Source organism: Eumetopias jubatus, unplaced genomic scaffold, assembly GCF_037043125.1.
Source record: "Eumetopias jubatus isolate StellerSeaLion01/CBP00866 unplaced genomic scaffold, mEumJub1_p1.0 scaffold_3, whole genome shotgun sequence".
Taxonomy (NCBI): Eukaryota; Metazoa; Chordata; class Mammalia; order Carnivora; family Otariidae; genus Eumetopias; species Eumetopias jubatus.
This window is the reverse complement of record NW_028274809.1, coordinates 131,629,430-131,644,386: the sequence shown is the minus strand read 5'-3', so window position 1 is coordinate 131,644,386 and position 14,957 is coordinate 131,629,430. Positions and strand designations below refer to the sequence as shown.

General features: G+C 35.8%; 1 protein-coding gene and 1 pseudogene across 1 annotated transcript in view; both read right to left on the bottom strand.

The window, feature by feature from the left end:
• The window catches only part of COG6 (component of oligomeric golgi complex 6), an 89,451-nt gene that overhangs the window by 61,310 nt on the left and 13,184 nt on the right, over positions 1 to 14,957 (bottom strand). The window contains exons 5-11 of the mRNA XM_028106040.2: positions 14,340 to 14,451; positions 11,440 to 11,522; positions 10,997 to 11,067; positions 7,689 to 7,782; positions 2,619 to 2,747; positions 2,449 to 2,540; positions 819 to 883 (exon numbers count right to left, since the gene is read on the bottom strand). Of these exons, the coding sequence (XP_027961841.1) occupies positions 819 to 883; positions 2,449 to 2,540; positions 2,619 to 2,747; positions 7,689 to 7,782; positions 10,997 to 11,067; positions 11,440 to 11,522; positions 14,340 to 14,451 (646 nt within the window). The remainder of the gene's footprint in view (positions 1 to 818; positions 884 to 2,448; positions 2,541 to 2,618; positions 2,748 to 7,688; positions 7,783 to 10,996; positions 11,068 to 11,439; positions 11,523 to 14,339; positions 14,452 to 14,957) is intronic.
• LOC114210000 (small ribosomal subunit protein uS7m pseudogene) lies at positions 13,094 to 14,213 on the bottom strand (annotated as a pseudogene).

The window sequence follows — 14,957 nt, the reverse complement described above, 5'->3', positions numbered from 1 at the left end:
CTTCATCTACACAGTTTTCTCATTTGATCTTCACAACCATCCTTAATAGTAGCTTTTTTTTTTTAGACTTTTATTTATTGGAGAAAGAGAAGGAGAGAGCATGAACGGGGGGATGGGCAGAAGGAGAGGGAGAAGCAGGCTGCCCGCTGAGCAGGGAGCCCAACGCCAAAGGGAACTGGATTCCAGAACCCTGGGATCATGACCTCAGCCAAAGGCAGATGCTTAACAGACTGAGCCACCCAGGAGCCGCATGGTAGGTATTTTTATATACAGGTTCAACAGAAGAGGCAACTCGAACAAGTGAACACAATTAAGCGGCAAAGTGGAAACTCTAACCCAAGTTTGACTTCAAATTCTGTTCCTTGTACTATAAATAGTATTAATAATAAAACTTACATGTTATTTTATCCTTGTATTTATCATCATTTATTGTTATAATAGACAAAAAATGTACAATGCTTGAAACAATAAAGTAAATGGAACACGTTCTTAGAAAATTTCTGTTAAGAGTTCATAGATTAGTTATTTCAATTTAAGGGACTTTTTCTCAACTGATTAACACAAATTACCATGGAAAACACAATATGGTAAAAAAAATAAATGAATATATATAAACTAAGAATATTTCAAATTTTCTTCCTTAAAGAGAAAATTGACAATATTTTTTTTTAAATGTATTTTGTTATCCTACACTAATGTGTTAACTTGAGAAAATTATAGCTTGACTTCAAGCTGTTAACAGTTTTTTTAAACTCACAGGAATAAGGCAATAATTTAGCCAGATGCCATATAACATATATAAAAAACAAAATATTTACCTTTAGAGGCCTGCACACACCCTCAGTAATGTGCCCAACAACTTCCTGGATATTTTCTTCAACACCTACAATTAATTACAACATAACTGAAAATTCTTTTCCATATTACACATAAGTTCAAAAACTAACAAACAATAATGCATATGATTAATGGCACTAATAACAAATATTTAAAGTAACATAATATTTTATTAAATTCAATATCTTTTAGGACATTATTAATTATGTTAATGTCTGGGTCTAGGCCCTTGTTAATTTATTGCACTGCTGACTAATAAAATGAACATTACTTCTTTGTGAAAAAGAATAAACGTATGTATAAGTCACAAGAAAAAATGACTAGGAAACATATTAACTGAAGGAAGCGATGTGAAGACGTATTAGTATTTGTTCTACAAACTCCTTATTCTGGGCAAGGGTGCTGAACACAGAAGCTGAGGATATAAAGATGGAAAGCACACCTTTAATCTAATAGAAAAACTGGCATTTACTAAATACTGACTATTTACCAAGCTCCTGTGTACTTGGGCATTTACTGCCTGTGACCCCCTTCTTTTTTACAGATAGAGAAACTGAGGCTTGGAAGAATGAAGCCATTCCCAAAGAATAACTTATTTCATCCAACTCCAATCTATATTCTTCCAACCTCTTCACATTGCCTCTCATATATACTTCACTAAAACATCTTTAAGAAATTCATTCTTTTAAACTAGGTAATTAGGATAACAGAAAACAACTTAAAAAAGTTCAGACCTTGTGCCAATCAAACAGACGTGCTGAGTCTAATTTGAATATCAAAGAGTTAAAAAAAGAGGAAGGGTAAATAAGGATCGTCCCCAATTTGTACACTAGCCTCTCCTGCAGATCACGTTGTGAGCCAGAAGGATGCGGGGCTGGGCAATGCAACACAGTCAAGTGATACCAGTCACAATATTTCTCTTTAATTCCTATCAAAAATAGAGTATCTTAATTTTCCATTTACCCCTCAAACTCTAACAGGCATCTTAAGGTAGTCACAATACTAAGAAGATCTGAAATTCTGTAAGAAACAGACATAGCAACTCAAAAATCATCATTTTTTCTTCCTTGAAATCAAGACCAAAATTTTAAGTACATTTAGTACTACATGAGTAATTATTCAAAAAACTTTACAACAGTCACATGAGAATGAATAAGGGGTTGGATAGTAGAAAAGAATTAGTAGCTTAATGACCTTAAACAAGTCACTCAGTCTGTTTACTCATAGATAAAAGGAGGATAATACCACCTCCCGCCTTTAAAGCGTGGCGCGCCTTTAAAGCGTGGCGCGGAAGATCTGAGACACAGTGTACGCTACACACTCCAGAAGCGCCTTAAAAGCGAGGCAGAGGAATGCAGGCCTGATATGGGAAGGCTACAAGGGACCAGCACACAAGTGTGAACAGCTGTGTGACAGGAAAGTGATGGAGGAGAGAAGTCTATTAGCAGAAAAGGGGGGAAACCAGAGAGGAAAATTAATTAACGTGCTTAATGTGGCACCTAGGTGTGAAGAGCTTATCTCTGTGAAGATGACAGCAATAAGAATAGAAACAGAGAAGCCTTGTGTTATTTTCTATACTTAGACATTAGCAATAACAACCAGAGGACCCACCTTGTATAGTTACATGCTTTAAGAGAGCTTCAAGGTGTTCTTTTTCAGAAGCAGTAGCTTGATGGAGCCAAGCCAACATATCTCCTACGTATCTAATGTAAAAACTAAATGTTAGTAAAGATTTCCTTCAGAAAAACACCAAATATTCCAACACTGTCTGATTACTGTACCTCAAAGGGTCATGGGAGTGCATTTCAATGGGTCTTGGTGTGCCTCCTGGGCCCCCTCTCGTAAGAGCATCAATAAATCCACGAACAACGGTGCTTCTTCTGGCTGTCCCAAACTCATCTAAGGTATACCTAGAAGAAATACGTTATTTGAAAAACAGATGTGTTTCTTTTTAATGAGTATATCAAACTATTCATGCAATTTCTGAGATAACCAAGACATCTACAGCTTTTTTACACAACTCTCTCAAGCAATACTGTTTTTAAACAATAAAAAAAATTTATGAAATAACTTTATCATCATGAAAATTCAGTCTAAAGGTACATATTTTTACTCCTCCTCAGAAAGAATGCTGGAATTTGGGATCAGTAACAGGGGCAATGGCAATAAGGGACAGAGCAGCGGGTCTGGTAAAAGTAAAAATCAAGGAAAGGTGGAAATTCGGGATTCTTCAGGTTTCAGCACCCTTGGAGTCCAAAACATGATGTTCTAGTATTCACACAGGCCATAATATCTCGTTCTCAGAGGACTGTTTACAGTTAGAACTCTGCAATCCAAAAAACAACAATTTTTCTTCTACCATCAATTTTTTCCCACATATACTATCCATATCCAAAAGCTTATTTTGACTCCAATACTAGACATAGATTCCTTAAATTTACTGACCAACAAGGCATACAGAGCAAAAACTTTTTTTATGTATATTCAGAAATCATCTTTTGTGGTTAAACGAAAAAAAAAAGACTTCCTAAAGTGAAGGAGTTTACAGGAAAGGGAACTTTGAACCGGGAGATCAGACAATTTGGGGTGAAATCACAGGATGGCCTGGAGTTGCCAAGAGTGCCCATTTCTTTGACTAGAATCAGCCTTGGTTTCCCACTATTACCACCATTCCTTACACCCATCCACCAATTCAAAGTTCTTGCTATTTTAAAAGTACACAGGAAAACAAGAAATTTTTTCGCAGTCCAATGTCAGCAGATTCTAGACCCATGAACTCTTAAATCTCTAAAGAGTTTCTAACAGACTTCGTATTAAGAATTATTTCATACCCTACATGTAAACCAGTTACCAAAATTTGGGATTTGGGTTTCCAAAAGAATTAATTTCTTCTACTACTATAAAAGCTGTACTGCTTTCTTTAATATGCTACTGATTTAATAAAAAATCCACACTTTTTCGGGGTGCCTGGGTGGCTCAGTCGGTTAAGTGACTGACTCTTGATTTCTGCTCAAGTCATGATCTCAGGATCATGAGATTGAGCCCCATGTCGGTTCCACACTCAGCAGGGAGTCTGTTTCAGATTCTCTTTCTCCCTCTGCCTCCCCATCCCCCGTGCTCACACATACACTCTCTTTCTCTCTCAATAAATAAATAAAATCCTAAAAAAAAATTGTAAAAAAATAAAATCCACTTTTTAAACATAAGAAAGCTGGAAGAGGGAATATTTTTTAAAAAAAGGAAAAGTGTAGTAAAGTGGTCAATATCTACAAATTTGTAGGAATCTGAACCTTTTTAAAGGGCTGCTCACTAGAAACCAGATCATGGTTTTTTGTGTTTGTCTTCAGTTAAAAGGAAATGGGTCTGAAATTCTGTGCAGTGACATACTAGCAATAAATCAAGATGAAATGCACTATGCCACTAAGCCCTAAGCACACAGTGACCCTGCAATCACTTTCTACTTTTTAAAACAAATTAGAACCAAAATGCTTTGATTTTTTTCTCATGCTCTTAAATTATAAATATGTATAGTAAAGAGTGCGTTCCTTTAAGTATCACCAACTCCATGAAATGACTTATGATCAGATGATTAGTTACAGCACAAAATTCACAAACTTTTAACTTCTCAAATACATAAAACTCATCCTTAGAACTCAACCTGCCACAACAAACAGAAGCAATGTAACTTCTGTTTCTAGGCCTATTCATTCTGACCACAAGTTATGTTAGAAACCGGTGAATTCACTGGCATTTTAATGGGGGTGGGAGTGAATTATCAAGCCTGACAAAAACTGAACTCCGATCTGTATAATTATATGAAATATACATTAATATGAATGTGAATCCCCCTGCAACAATAGATATAATTTGAAGGAAAACCAGCAGGCACTACAATGAATCTTCAATGACATCTATATATGTGAAACACCTTTTCCCAGAGAAAGAAGAAAATTTCTTTGACTAAAAAGAGATTATTTCCCAACAAAGGTCAAAAATTCAAAATGGAGCTTTACAAAGGTGAATGTTAAAATGATATAAACATTCTAAAATGCCTCTAAGCTAAAATTAAAAATTAAAGTCCCCATTTTTAATGTCTATAGCAAAAAAAGAAAAGTTCTGGTCAAAAAGCAAATTAAAATATGAAAAATGTTGGTCAAAACAAATTAATAGTGTAAAAGCCTCCAAGAAATGTAACAAATACATAAAGAATGAAGAAGCCAGCAAATTACTACATTCTTTAACACTTTATATTCTGAAGGTCTACCAAAGGAAGATGTCAATCTATTCTACTTATAACAAATTTCTTTATGAAGAAATTTTTTTTTCTTTTGAAGAATTTTTTTTAATTTATTCATTTGAGGAAGAAAGCACCAGCAGAGGGGAGAGGCAGAGTGTGAGGAAGAAGCAGAATCCCTGCTAAGCTAGGAGCCTGAGGTGGGGCTCGATCCCAGGACCCAGAGATCCCAGGACCCAGAGATCATGACCCGAGCCGAAGGCAGCAGCTTAACCATCTGAGCCACCCAGGTGCCCCTACTGAAATTTCTATACCTGATTTATTAAAAATAAATAATGCATTAACACTCTAGTTACATACTACCTAATAAAAACTGGGTGGAAACTCTTCCCAAGGACTTCAATAATTACCATTTTTCTTGCACATGATACCTACACATTTGAGACACACTAAGGGCAGTGAAGCTTTTACACATTACTTAAATAAAGTTCATATAGTGCCATCTGGTGGTTAAGAGATACATTGGTAAATTTTTCCTAAATTTAAACAAACTACCACTTTGAAGATAAATGATTATGTAATGAAAGGCCAATTTTTCTCTGTTTTAGCATCCATCTTACGGGAATCAATTGGTCTTAAAAATCCTCCTTCTTCCCAAGTTAACTTCCAAATGCCTCTTACAATCTTCCCAGCTGCACTGCTGCCTTTCTTATTCCCTGGCATGTGCCCCTTCAACATAAATCTTTTTTGCCTATTATAGTTCTATTCTTTATCTTTCCAGCTTTTCCTGGCTGTCACAACAGACACCAAATACACCCCTCTGTGGTTGACAACTTTCTAGTTTATCTCCTTTCAAAATAAAAATAATAGCTAATATTTAGTGATGAGCAAAGCATTATGCCAAACACCTTATGTGAACAATCTAATTTAATATTCACAAAAACCCTGTAAGATAGGCACTATTTTAATCCTCATTTAAGGAAACTGAGGTTTCTGAAAGTAGAGGGGCTTATAAAAAATCAAATTCAGAGCTCACCTTCTAAGCTATTATGCAATACTGCTCTTTTCCAAGTATTTATCAAGAATCACACTTTAGTAAAAATATATTTACATGGTAGAAGTCAGCTGACCAAAACACACAAATGCATTTTTTTAAACAAAGACTAACTTTATGAACAAATATGAATCTGTGGACAACGTTAACACTTGATTAAAATCAAATACCAAATATTTTCAGTATAAAAGACTCTCATAATTAACACCAATACCTTAAAGTAAAAAGGCTGGGAAAGAAATTCCAAGGTAGATAAAATCTGCTGAGCTTGTGATCCATAGTGAACATGGCTTACCACATATACATGCACCACATTCAGGGCTATTATAAAGCATCCCTTGCTACCAACCCAACAACCAGTGCAAGCTTTTGCAACCAATGTCCCCAAAATACATGTTCTTTCTCAATCTACATCTTTGCATCTGCTATTCCCTCAATTTGGGATGTTCTCAATTCCCTTCTCTTCCTGGAAAATGCCTATTCAATCCTCAGAACTCACTTTAAACCTATTTCCCAGAGGAAACCTTCCCTAATGTTCATCCCTTTCCCCTACCACAGAACACCTGAGCCACACAGCACCTGACACAGGGACTCCAAAATAGCAATTAATACAGTCATTAAAATGGATGTGTTTATATCTGCTCCCATAAAATAAAGCAATTTGAGGGTAGAGTTTTATTGATGTTGTGTCTCTAGCACATAGAACTGTGCTTAACATATAGTAAGTACTCATTAAGTAGTACTGGAATGTTATTATTTTACACAGCCGTCCCAGCATTTGTGTTCTGGAAACTTCTTATGGGCTAAACAATGTTCCAATCAGAAAGAATAATGGGGAAATCCTCTGAAACTATTACAAGCCTGTGAAAGGCATGACTCAGAGCAGGATTGAATGCCTATGTAGAAGTCCCTTGGTTTTCTGTTTCCTGCATTATAACTCCCCAGTGGGTCTCCCTATTTTCATACTATTACAGAAATTAAAAATTAAAAAAAAATACTTCTATTTTATATAAAGAATAAAATTAAAATACAGAATAATAAAAAATATGTGAACAATTAATAATGCATAGAATTCTTATACAAATCATCATCATACATCTCTTGGCCGGCATAACTTACAGAATCAAACACCTGAAATCTAAATCCTATTAATGGAATCCTAATTTTAAATTTTCTTTTTTCATTTCTGGGAAATTATATTTCTCAGCCCCCTATTTGATCTCTTTCTCTCTAGGGAAGCGTTGATAGAGGAGTTTTAGTTTCATGTAATTCTAAGGTAGTTAATGAGATGACAGATTGAGGAAAAGCCCCTTAACCTCTACATAAATAAAGGGTAGTCTAGATATAGCGACAGCCTGCTTTTCCCCTCCTTATGGCATTCTATAATACACAATATGCAAATAAGCTGATGCTCCAATGATACACATATGAGATGAAAATATCACTGTAAATTATATTACTCAAACTAGTGTATATAATTTGATAATACTGAAAGCTAGCATAACTCATCAAAGAAAAGAAAAAGTAGATTTATTTTTTTTAAATTAGGAAAAAGTCACCAACTTATATAAGACAGGTCTATCCTGCAGGGCTTCCACAGCCTGAGTTAATACTGGAGATATGTCACATGATTCTTGTGTCAATGTTCTGCATTCACCTGAAAAACAGTTAACATATAATTATAGCACTTGTTAAATTAAAATTAGGTCTTTATTATATCCATTGTACACCCAGAGTCTAAATTCTTTAACAAATATTGCATGGAAAAAAAAGCTCAGAAAAACTTAGAGACTATGCCAATCAAAAACTATTTTATGCTGTCAACCAAACTAAAAATGTAAGCTTAAGTATTTGTATAACTTTATATATATGACCACACATGCTATCCAGGGCACCCCAAACCTCTATTTTATTATTTAAAAACTACAGTTCTAAAGAAACCAATCAATGAACAAATATTCACCTAGTAACTGCTACACACATGGCAGTGTTGAAGGGGAAGGGGGGGAATAAAAAATACATTACCAATCCCTTCTTTTGGGAGCAAACTTTAAGCAGTTTGCTAAAAATGTTTATATAAATAAAATACGGCAATAAGATTATAATTTCAAAACAGTTTAGATTCTAAACTTTTAAAAATCTCTACACCAACATCTTCTTTATTTTACTATTCTAATTTTATGCATAAAATGCTAACTAAATGTCTACTATGTTCAAAAAACTTAGAACTTGTTCAAAAATACCCAAACATTTGGTATATGTGGACCTCATACTAGCAGTATATTTTCTAGCAAGCACTGAGAAGAATGTACGCATGTTTGGAATTGAAAGTATCTTTTTTTTTTAATCAAGACTGTTGACTATATTCCCTATGCTGTACTTTTCACCTGCATGACTTATAACTGGAAGTATCTCTAAATCCCCTTCACCTCGTTTGCCCACCACCCCCATCCATCTCCCTTCTGGCAACAGCCACTTTGTTCTCTGTATTTAAGAGTCTGTTTGTTTTGTTTTTCAGATTCCACATATAAATGAAATCATATAGTATTTGTCTTTCTCTTTCTGACTTATTTCACTTAGAATAATAATTCCCTCTAGGTCTATCAATGTTGTCACAAATGGTAAGATTTCAGTTGCTTTTACGGCTGAGTAATAGCTGATTGTGTGTATATATATATATATGTATATATATATATATACATATATATATATATCTACACCACATCTTCTTTATCCATTCAGTTGACCTTGGGTTGTTTCCATATCTTGGCTATTGCAAATAATGCTGCAATAAACATAAGGGTGTATATATCTTCCTGAATTACTCTTTTCATTTTCTTTGGATAACTATAATCCAGTAGTGGAATCACTGGATCATATGGTATTTGCTTGTAATTTTCTGAGGAACCTCTATACTGTTGCCCACAATCATTGCACCAATTTACATTCCCATGAATACTGCCCGAGGGTTCCTTTTCCTCCACATCCTCACCAACACTTGTTATTTCTTATCTTTGTGATATTAGCCATTCTGACTGGTGTGATATCTCATTGTGATTTTGATTTGCACTTCCCTGATGATTAGTGATGTTGAGTATCTTTTCATGTGTTTGTTGGTCATCTGTAGGTTTTCTTTGGAAAAATGTCTATTTAGTTCCTTTGCCCATTTTTTAATCAAGTTGTTTTTCTTGTGTTGAGTTGCATGAGTTCTTTATATATTTTGGATATCAATCCCTTATCAGATATATCATTTGAAAATATCTTATCTCATTCAGTAGGTTGTCTTTTTGTTTTGTTGATGGTTTCCTTTGCAGAAATTAGGTATCTTAAGATGACTCCAAAGTCCTTAGGAGTCAGAAGGTCATAGTTTAGAACCACTATGTTAGGTGTTGTGGAAGCACAAAAAAATGTGAGGGAATGTCCTTGCCTTTGAGAAAGTAGAAATCTAACTGGAGAGGCTAAGATATACATATATGAAAAGTTAAGTATAATGTACCAAATGTCAAATATTTCCAGCAGTTAGTGTTTAGAGATGGGAAAAGTCACTGTGATTTAATGTAGTCATGGAGAGTTCCAGAAAGATGCAGAACCTAAGTTCAGTCTAGTATAGATATTACTAGTTAACTGTTTGTATTCTTAACTCCTTCCAACAGTCAGTTGGTAATATCTATTAAAATGTCATGTACTTTTGGGGCGCCTGGGTGGCTCAGTTGTTAAGCGTCTGCCTTCGGCTCAGGTCATGATCCCAGGGTCCTGGGATCGAGCCCCACATTGGGCTCCCTGCTCAGTGCTTCTCCCTGCTTCTCCCTCTCCCACTTCCCCTGCTGTGTTCCCTCTCTCGCTGTCTCTGTCAAAAAAAAAAAAAAAAAAAATCTTTAAAAAAACAATGTCACGTACTTCTATCCTATCCTGTCTTAACTGTCTTCTTTGGTTTTAACAGGCAATTCTGTGAACAGATTACTGAAACATTTTAAAACAAAACTAAAAATAAACCACTTGTGGCAGGCAAAATAATGGCCCTCCAAAGATCTCTAATTCCTGGAACCTGTGAATATGTTATAGTACATAGCAAAAGGGACTTTACAAAGAAAATTAAGGTGACAGATCTTAAAACAGGGAAATGTTCCCGGATTACCCAAGTAAGTCCAATGACATAGGTCTTAAAAGTAGAAGAGGCTGGCAAAAGAGTCAGTCAGAGATATGATATGGACAAAGAGGCGGAGAGATTAAAGTGAGAGACTGACGCAATCCATTATTGCTGGCTCTAAAGACAGAAGAAGAGGCCATAAGCCAAAGAAGCCTCTAGAACTGGGAAAAGCCCTCAGTGACAGCCAGCAAGGAAACTCACACCTCAGTCCGTCCTATAGACTCAAGTTACAAATTATGCCAACAAACTAAATAAGCAAGGAAACGGATTTTTCTTAGAGCCTCGAGAAATGAATGCAGCCCTGCGAACACTATTAGTGTGGTGACACCATGTCTGATTTCTGACCTATAGAACTATAACATAATAAATTTGTGTTGTCCAAAGTCATTAAGTTTGTGGTGATTTGTTAAAGCAGCAAGAGAAAAATCAATTCATCATGTATAAAACAGTTACTTCAATAATAAAAAATGTCTAATCTACTCTAAGATAATGTAGGGCAGAAATACTGACTTTATTTTTTTATTATCATCCTTAATCATACAGAGCTTCAATGATAGAAGATGCTCATGATACAAACACAGTATGTTCAAAAGTTAAGTTCATTTTTCTTTTTAAAAATACTTTTTGATTACTAAGATCAAAATATGATATCAAAGGTCAGGTGAAATAACCAAATTGAAAACTAATATTCATGAATCTAGACCGTATGAAAGAAATCACTTACTTTGAGCCCACCGATAAAGCCTTTCATAAGCTGTTTCTTGAAGCAAGGCCATCTGTTCCATAATTTCTAAACTAGGAAAATTAAAGATTTATTTTAATTTAAAGTTTTAGACAATAGCTACGCCTAAGAATTTAATTGTTTTAATTACAGAATGATCTGGTTAAAACATATTAACTTTTTATCATTTTATGGAATGATTTTTCAATAATTTTTTTATGACTTAATAAATGTCAAATTTTAATACCATCACTTAGATTGGCAAGTGTTGTTTTACTCTGTAAGTATAAGGGTATAACTAACTCCCTCCTTATCCAAAGATACATAAAGATTAAATTCCTATTTCACAAAATGTCATTATTTCAAAAAGGACCTAGGATGCCTTTAAAATTTTAGAAATATATGAGGAAATTGATTTGAAATAAATTGAAAAGGTTACTACTCACCCCGCTGTTTGTTGGTTTGTACGCAAGAGAACTCTGACATCGTTATGAATCCGTTTTACTCTTCCCAATGCTTTGAAAAAATCCTTTAAAATTAAGAATGCAATTTTAAAATGTCCATGTTTTCAGGTGAAATTGCATTACTCTAAACTGAAATATCACTACAAGGGAAAAACAAATCCTTTCATTTACTCTAATGAAGGCTTCCTATAACTGACCTCAACTTTCTCTAAATTTTTAGAGAAAGTGTAACATATTTATTTACATTTTAAAACATACATTAATTCAATGCCTGCTAGTACCAAATAGTATGCTAGTTGCTGGGAACGCAAAATTTATAAAGACAAAAATCCCTGTCCTCAAGAAATATATAGTCTAATGAGAGAGAATGCAAACCTAAAGATGACTACATAAAGAAAAACATGCTACGTATTACACACCTTATGACTTAATCAACCATAGCTTTGTTATCACTGAAGATGATGTTTTACATATCTTTTATATACCTGTTCTTGCCCCCTAATCCAAGAGTAGAATGTAAAGTTGGAGGCATAAAAACTGCTCATAAATATATAGGAACTGACTGATGCCGAACTCCAAGATTTTTTTTTCCTTTAGAAAAAGGCACTGAAGCCTTAGTTTCCAGACACTCACAATGTTCCAATCATGAAAATAATGAACTGGTTATTTTTCTTTGATAAGTGAAATTAAAAAAAAAACTCTTCTAATACTGTTTACTATTTCTGCTAAGTGGAGGAAAGGTAAGATGTCAAATATTTCAAATGTGCAAAGTTCCACAAACCATAAAGGGCAATAACCACCAACAAGTAATGCACAAACCAATTCTCTACCTACTTAACCCCTTCTCCCCGATGACTGACTGCACTCTAGCCTGGCAGTAAGAAGACTGACATCTATCAAGAGCAGCTCAGTGAGCCCCTCCGCTTTCTGAGAACTCATCCTGTTCTCAACCCTTGAACGATGACGACGGGCTTAAAGTTTATAGCCTCTCCCCGTGAGAAGACTGCAAGATTCCTTCTTGGAGAAAGTGAATGTCTTCAGGAAAAACAAAGAAACAAAACTAACTGGTTGTTTAGCACTTTGAGGGGCTTTAGAGTTTTGTGTCAGTTTGGAAACAAGGGCATAGATTCAGAAATTAATTAGATGAAAAGAAAAGGAATTTCAAATTCCAGGAAAGACAAGAAGAAACATGTATTCATTGTAATGCCATGGTAATGAAAACAGAAAATGGCATATAACTGCACTGTAAGGTAGGAAGGAAAGACATGTATGTGTGCAAGAGGAGGAGAAGAGACTAAAATCTCCTACTTCATGATAGGAAATCAATACATAATAGGTAACATAGAGAACCAAAGCCTTTTTTTTTTTTAATCAACAGATCCAGGATGCAGAATTTAGGAAAGAAGCAATTAGCAAGGTTGAAAATGGTTGACAAAGGACTTAAGAGACGAGAAGTAGGTTTTCTTTATAAATTTGATACTCTGATTTCTTAAAAAAAATTTAGATATCGCTTTGAATAAACAAGCAAAAAAGCCAAATTAAGGTAATTTAAAATGCATCTTAGTTTCTAAACTTAAAATATATATATATATATATTTTTTTTTTTGCTTTTTATACATTTTATACAAGGACCACTTCAGAAACAAACGTATTTCCAGTCGATTTTAGTAAATTGCAGTACCACCTCACATGCGACACCAGTTCAGGGCGAGAATTTTCTAATAAACCTTTTCCAATGTTAAAACTGCTTCCTTTCATATCCTCCCCCAAAGTTCTACCCCAAATTGAGGAAGAGAGGCTGGATGGACCCTAAGTTCCTAGGAGAAATCCAAATTGATACGTTCCCTCTTTAAATGAGATGGGACAGGAAAATAAGTTCTAGCTCCCAAAGAAAGGACTAACAAGCAATAAATACGATGCTCCCCCCTTAAGAAGGAACTACTTAACCCACAAGGGTTTTTCGCTGTAACAGTGGCTCCCATGATCTGGCAGCAGAGAGCCTCCAGCCTCCCTCTACCACCAGCGGTAGTGAGCCAGGGCACGGTTGGCCTCCGCCATCTTGTGCATGTCATGCTTCTTCTTGATCACAGGGCCCTGGTTGTGAAAAGCCTCCAGCAGCTCATGTGACAACTTCTCCGGCATCAGCATCCACCGGTGCTTCTTCTCCCGGCACTCAGTAATTATCCACTTCATGGCCAAGAAGCGACGACGCCGGTCGGGAAGTGGCACAGGGACCTGGTAGAAATGGCCGCCTCTGAGAATGGGCACCAGCCCTCTCACAGGCTCACAGTTTTTCAGTGCTTGGTGGAAGATGGTGTAGGGGTTGCGCTCGATGGTTGCCTGTTCCTCAGCAGAAGCAGCACGGTACTGCTCAAACTGCTTCCTTTTCACAGCTTCCAGAGTCTGCGTCATGAGGGATCTGGCCAGTACTTTGTTTCCTCCTTTCATCATCATGTTGGTGAATCTACTGATCACGGGGTCTTCAAACACAGAGCTTGTTTTCGCTCCTGGGGCAGCTTTGATAAGCTGAGTCTTCCTGAGTTCCTGTTCATACTTCTCCTCCTCAGTCAGCTCGGCCAAGGCCTTGCGGTAATACCCCTTGTCAATCTGTGGATCCTTGTATTCAGAACCATAGCGGCTCCACCTCACCTGGGTTAGCCCTGGAAACCGCAGGACAGCACTCTGCAGGCCCAGCGCCAGGACCGACCACCCTCGCGCAACCTTCACCGCGGGTTAGCCATCTTGGCTGGCCACAAGGACCCCCTAAAATATATTTTTAAATCAAACCTTTAAGATGGTAAAATAAAGCCTTAAAAAAAGTGATTTCTCTGAAAATCAGTATCTGCTATGCTTTAAATGATTGTTAACAGTGAACAAGATACCTCAGTAATAGGTCCTTCTCTAGTGCCTCGGAGGAGACCCATTTCATCAGAAGTCAGCTGGAACTTGGATAAGAAGGCATCTGCGACTTGTGCTCTTATTTCTAATCTTTGACTATAATTTTAAAAAAGCAATAAAAAGTCAAGCATGTGTGAATTTGCATCGCCTAAAACAAGTTATATCTCTGACATAATAATTTCTTAAAACAAGTGTGAAAGATTCTCAACATCTTTGAAAGCCTCATTTCTGCCTCAAACATTAGAAGCTCATCAGGCATGTAGTTAATAAAATTAGCTGAACTTGTTCTACCTCAGATACCTGCAGACAGTAAAAGGAGTTAATCATTATGCAAAAGAAGAAATAAGTTCACAAATGGTCCCTGCACAACAAATTCTCAGCCACTTACATGTACTTGAATTGTTCATCTTGTAGTAACAAGGTTATCTTACAGGAGAGAAATACGCCCATCTTCAACTAATTTCTTCTTAGTCAGTAAAAAATACTAAGCTTCTGAAGTTTTCACATGAAGTACACAGCAACCAAAAATCAGGTCTATTATTTTTTAACTTCAGGTTAGAAACGGAAGTCAAGAACTCATTTATCAATTCTTCATAAATCCA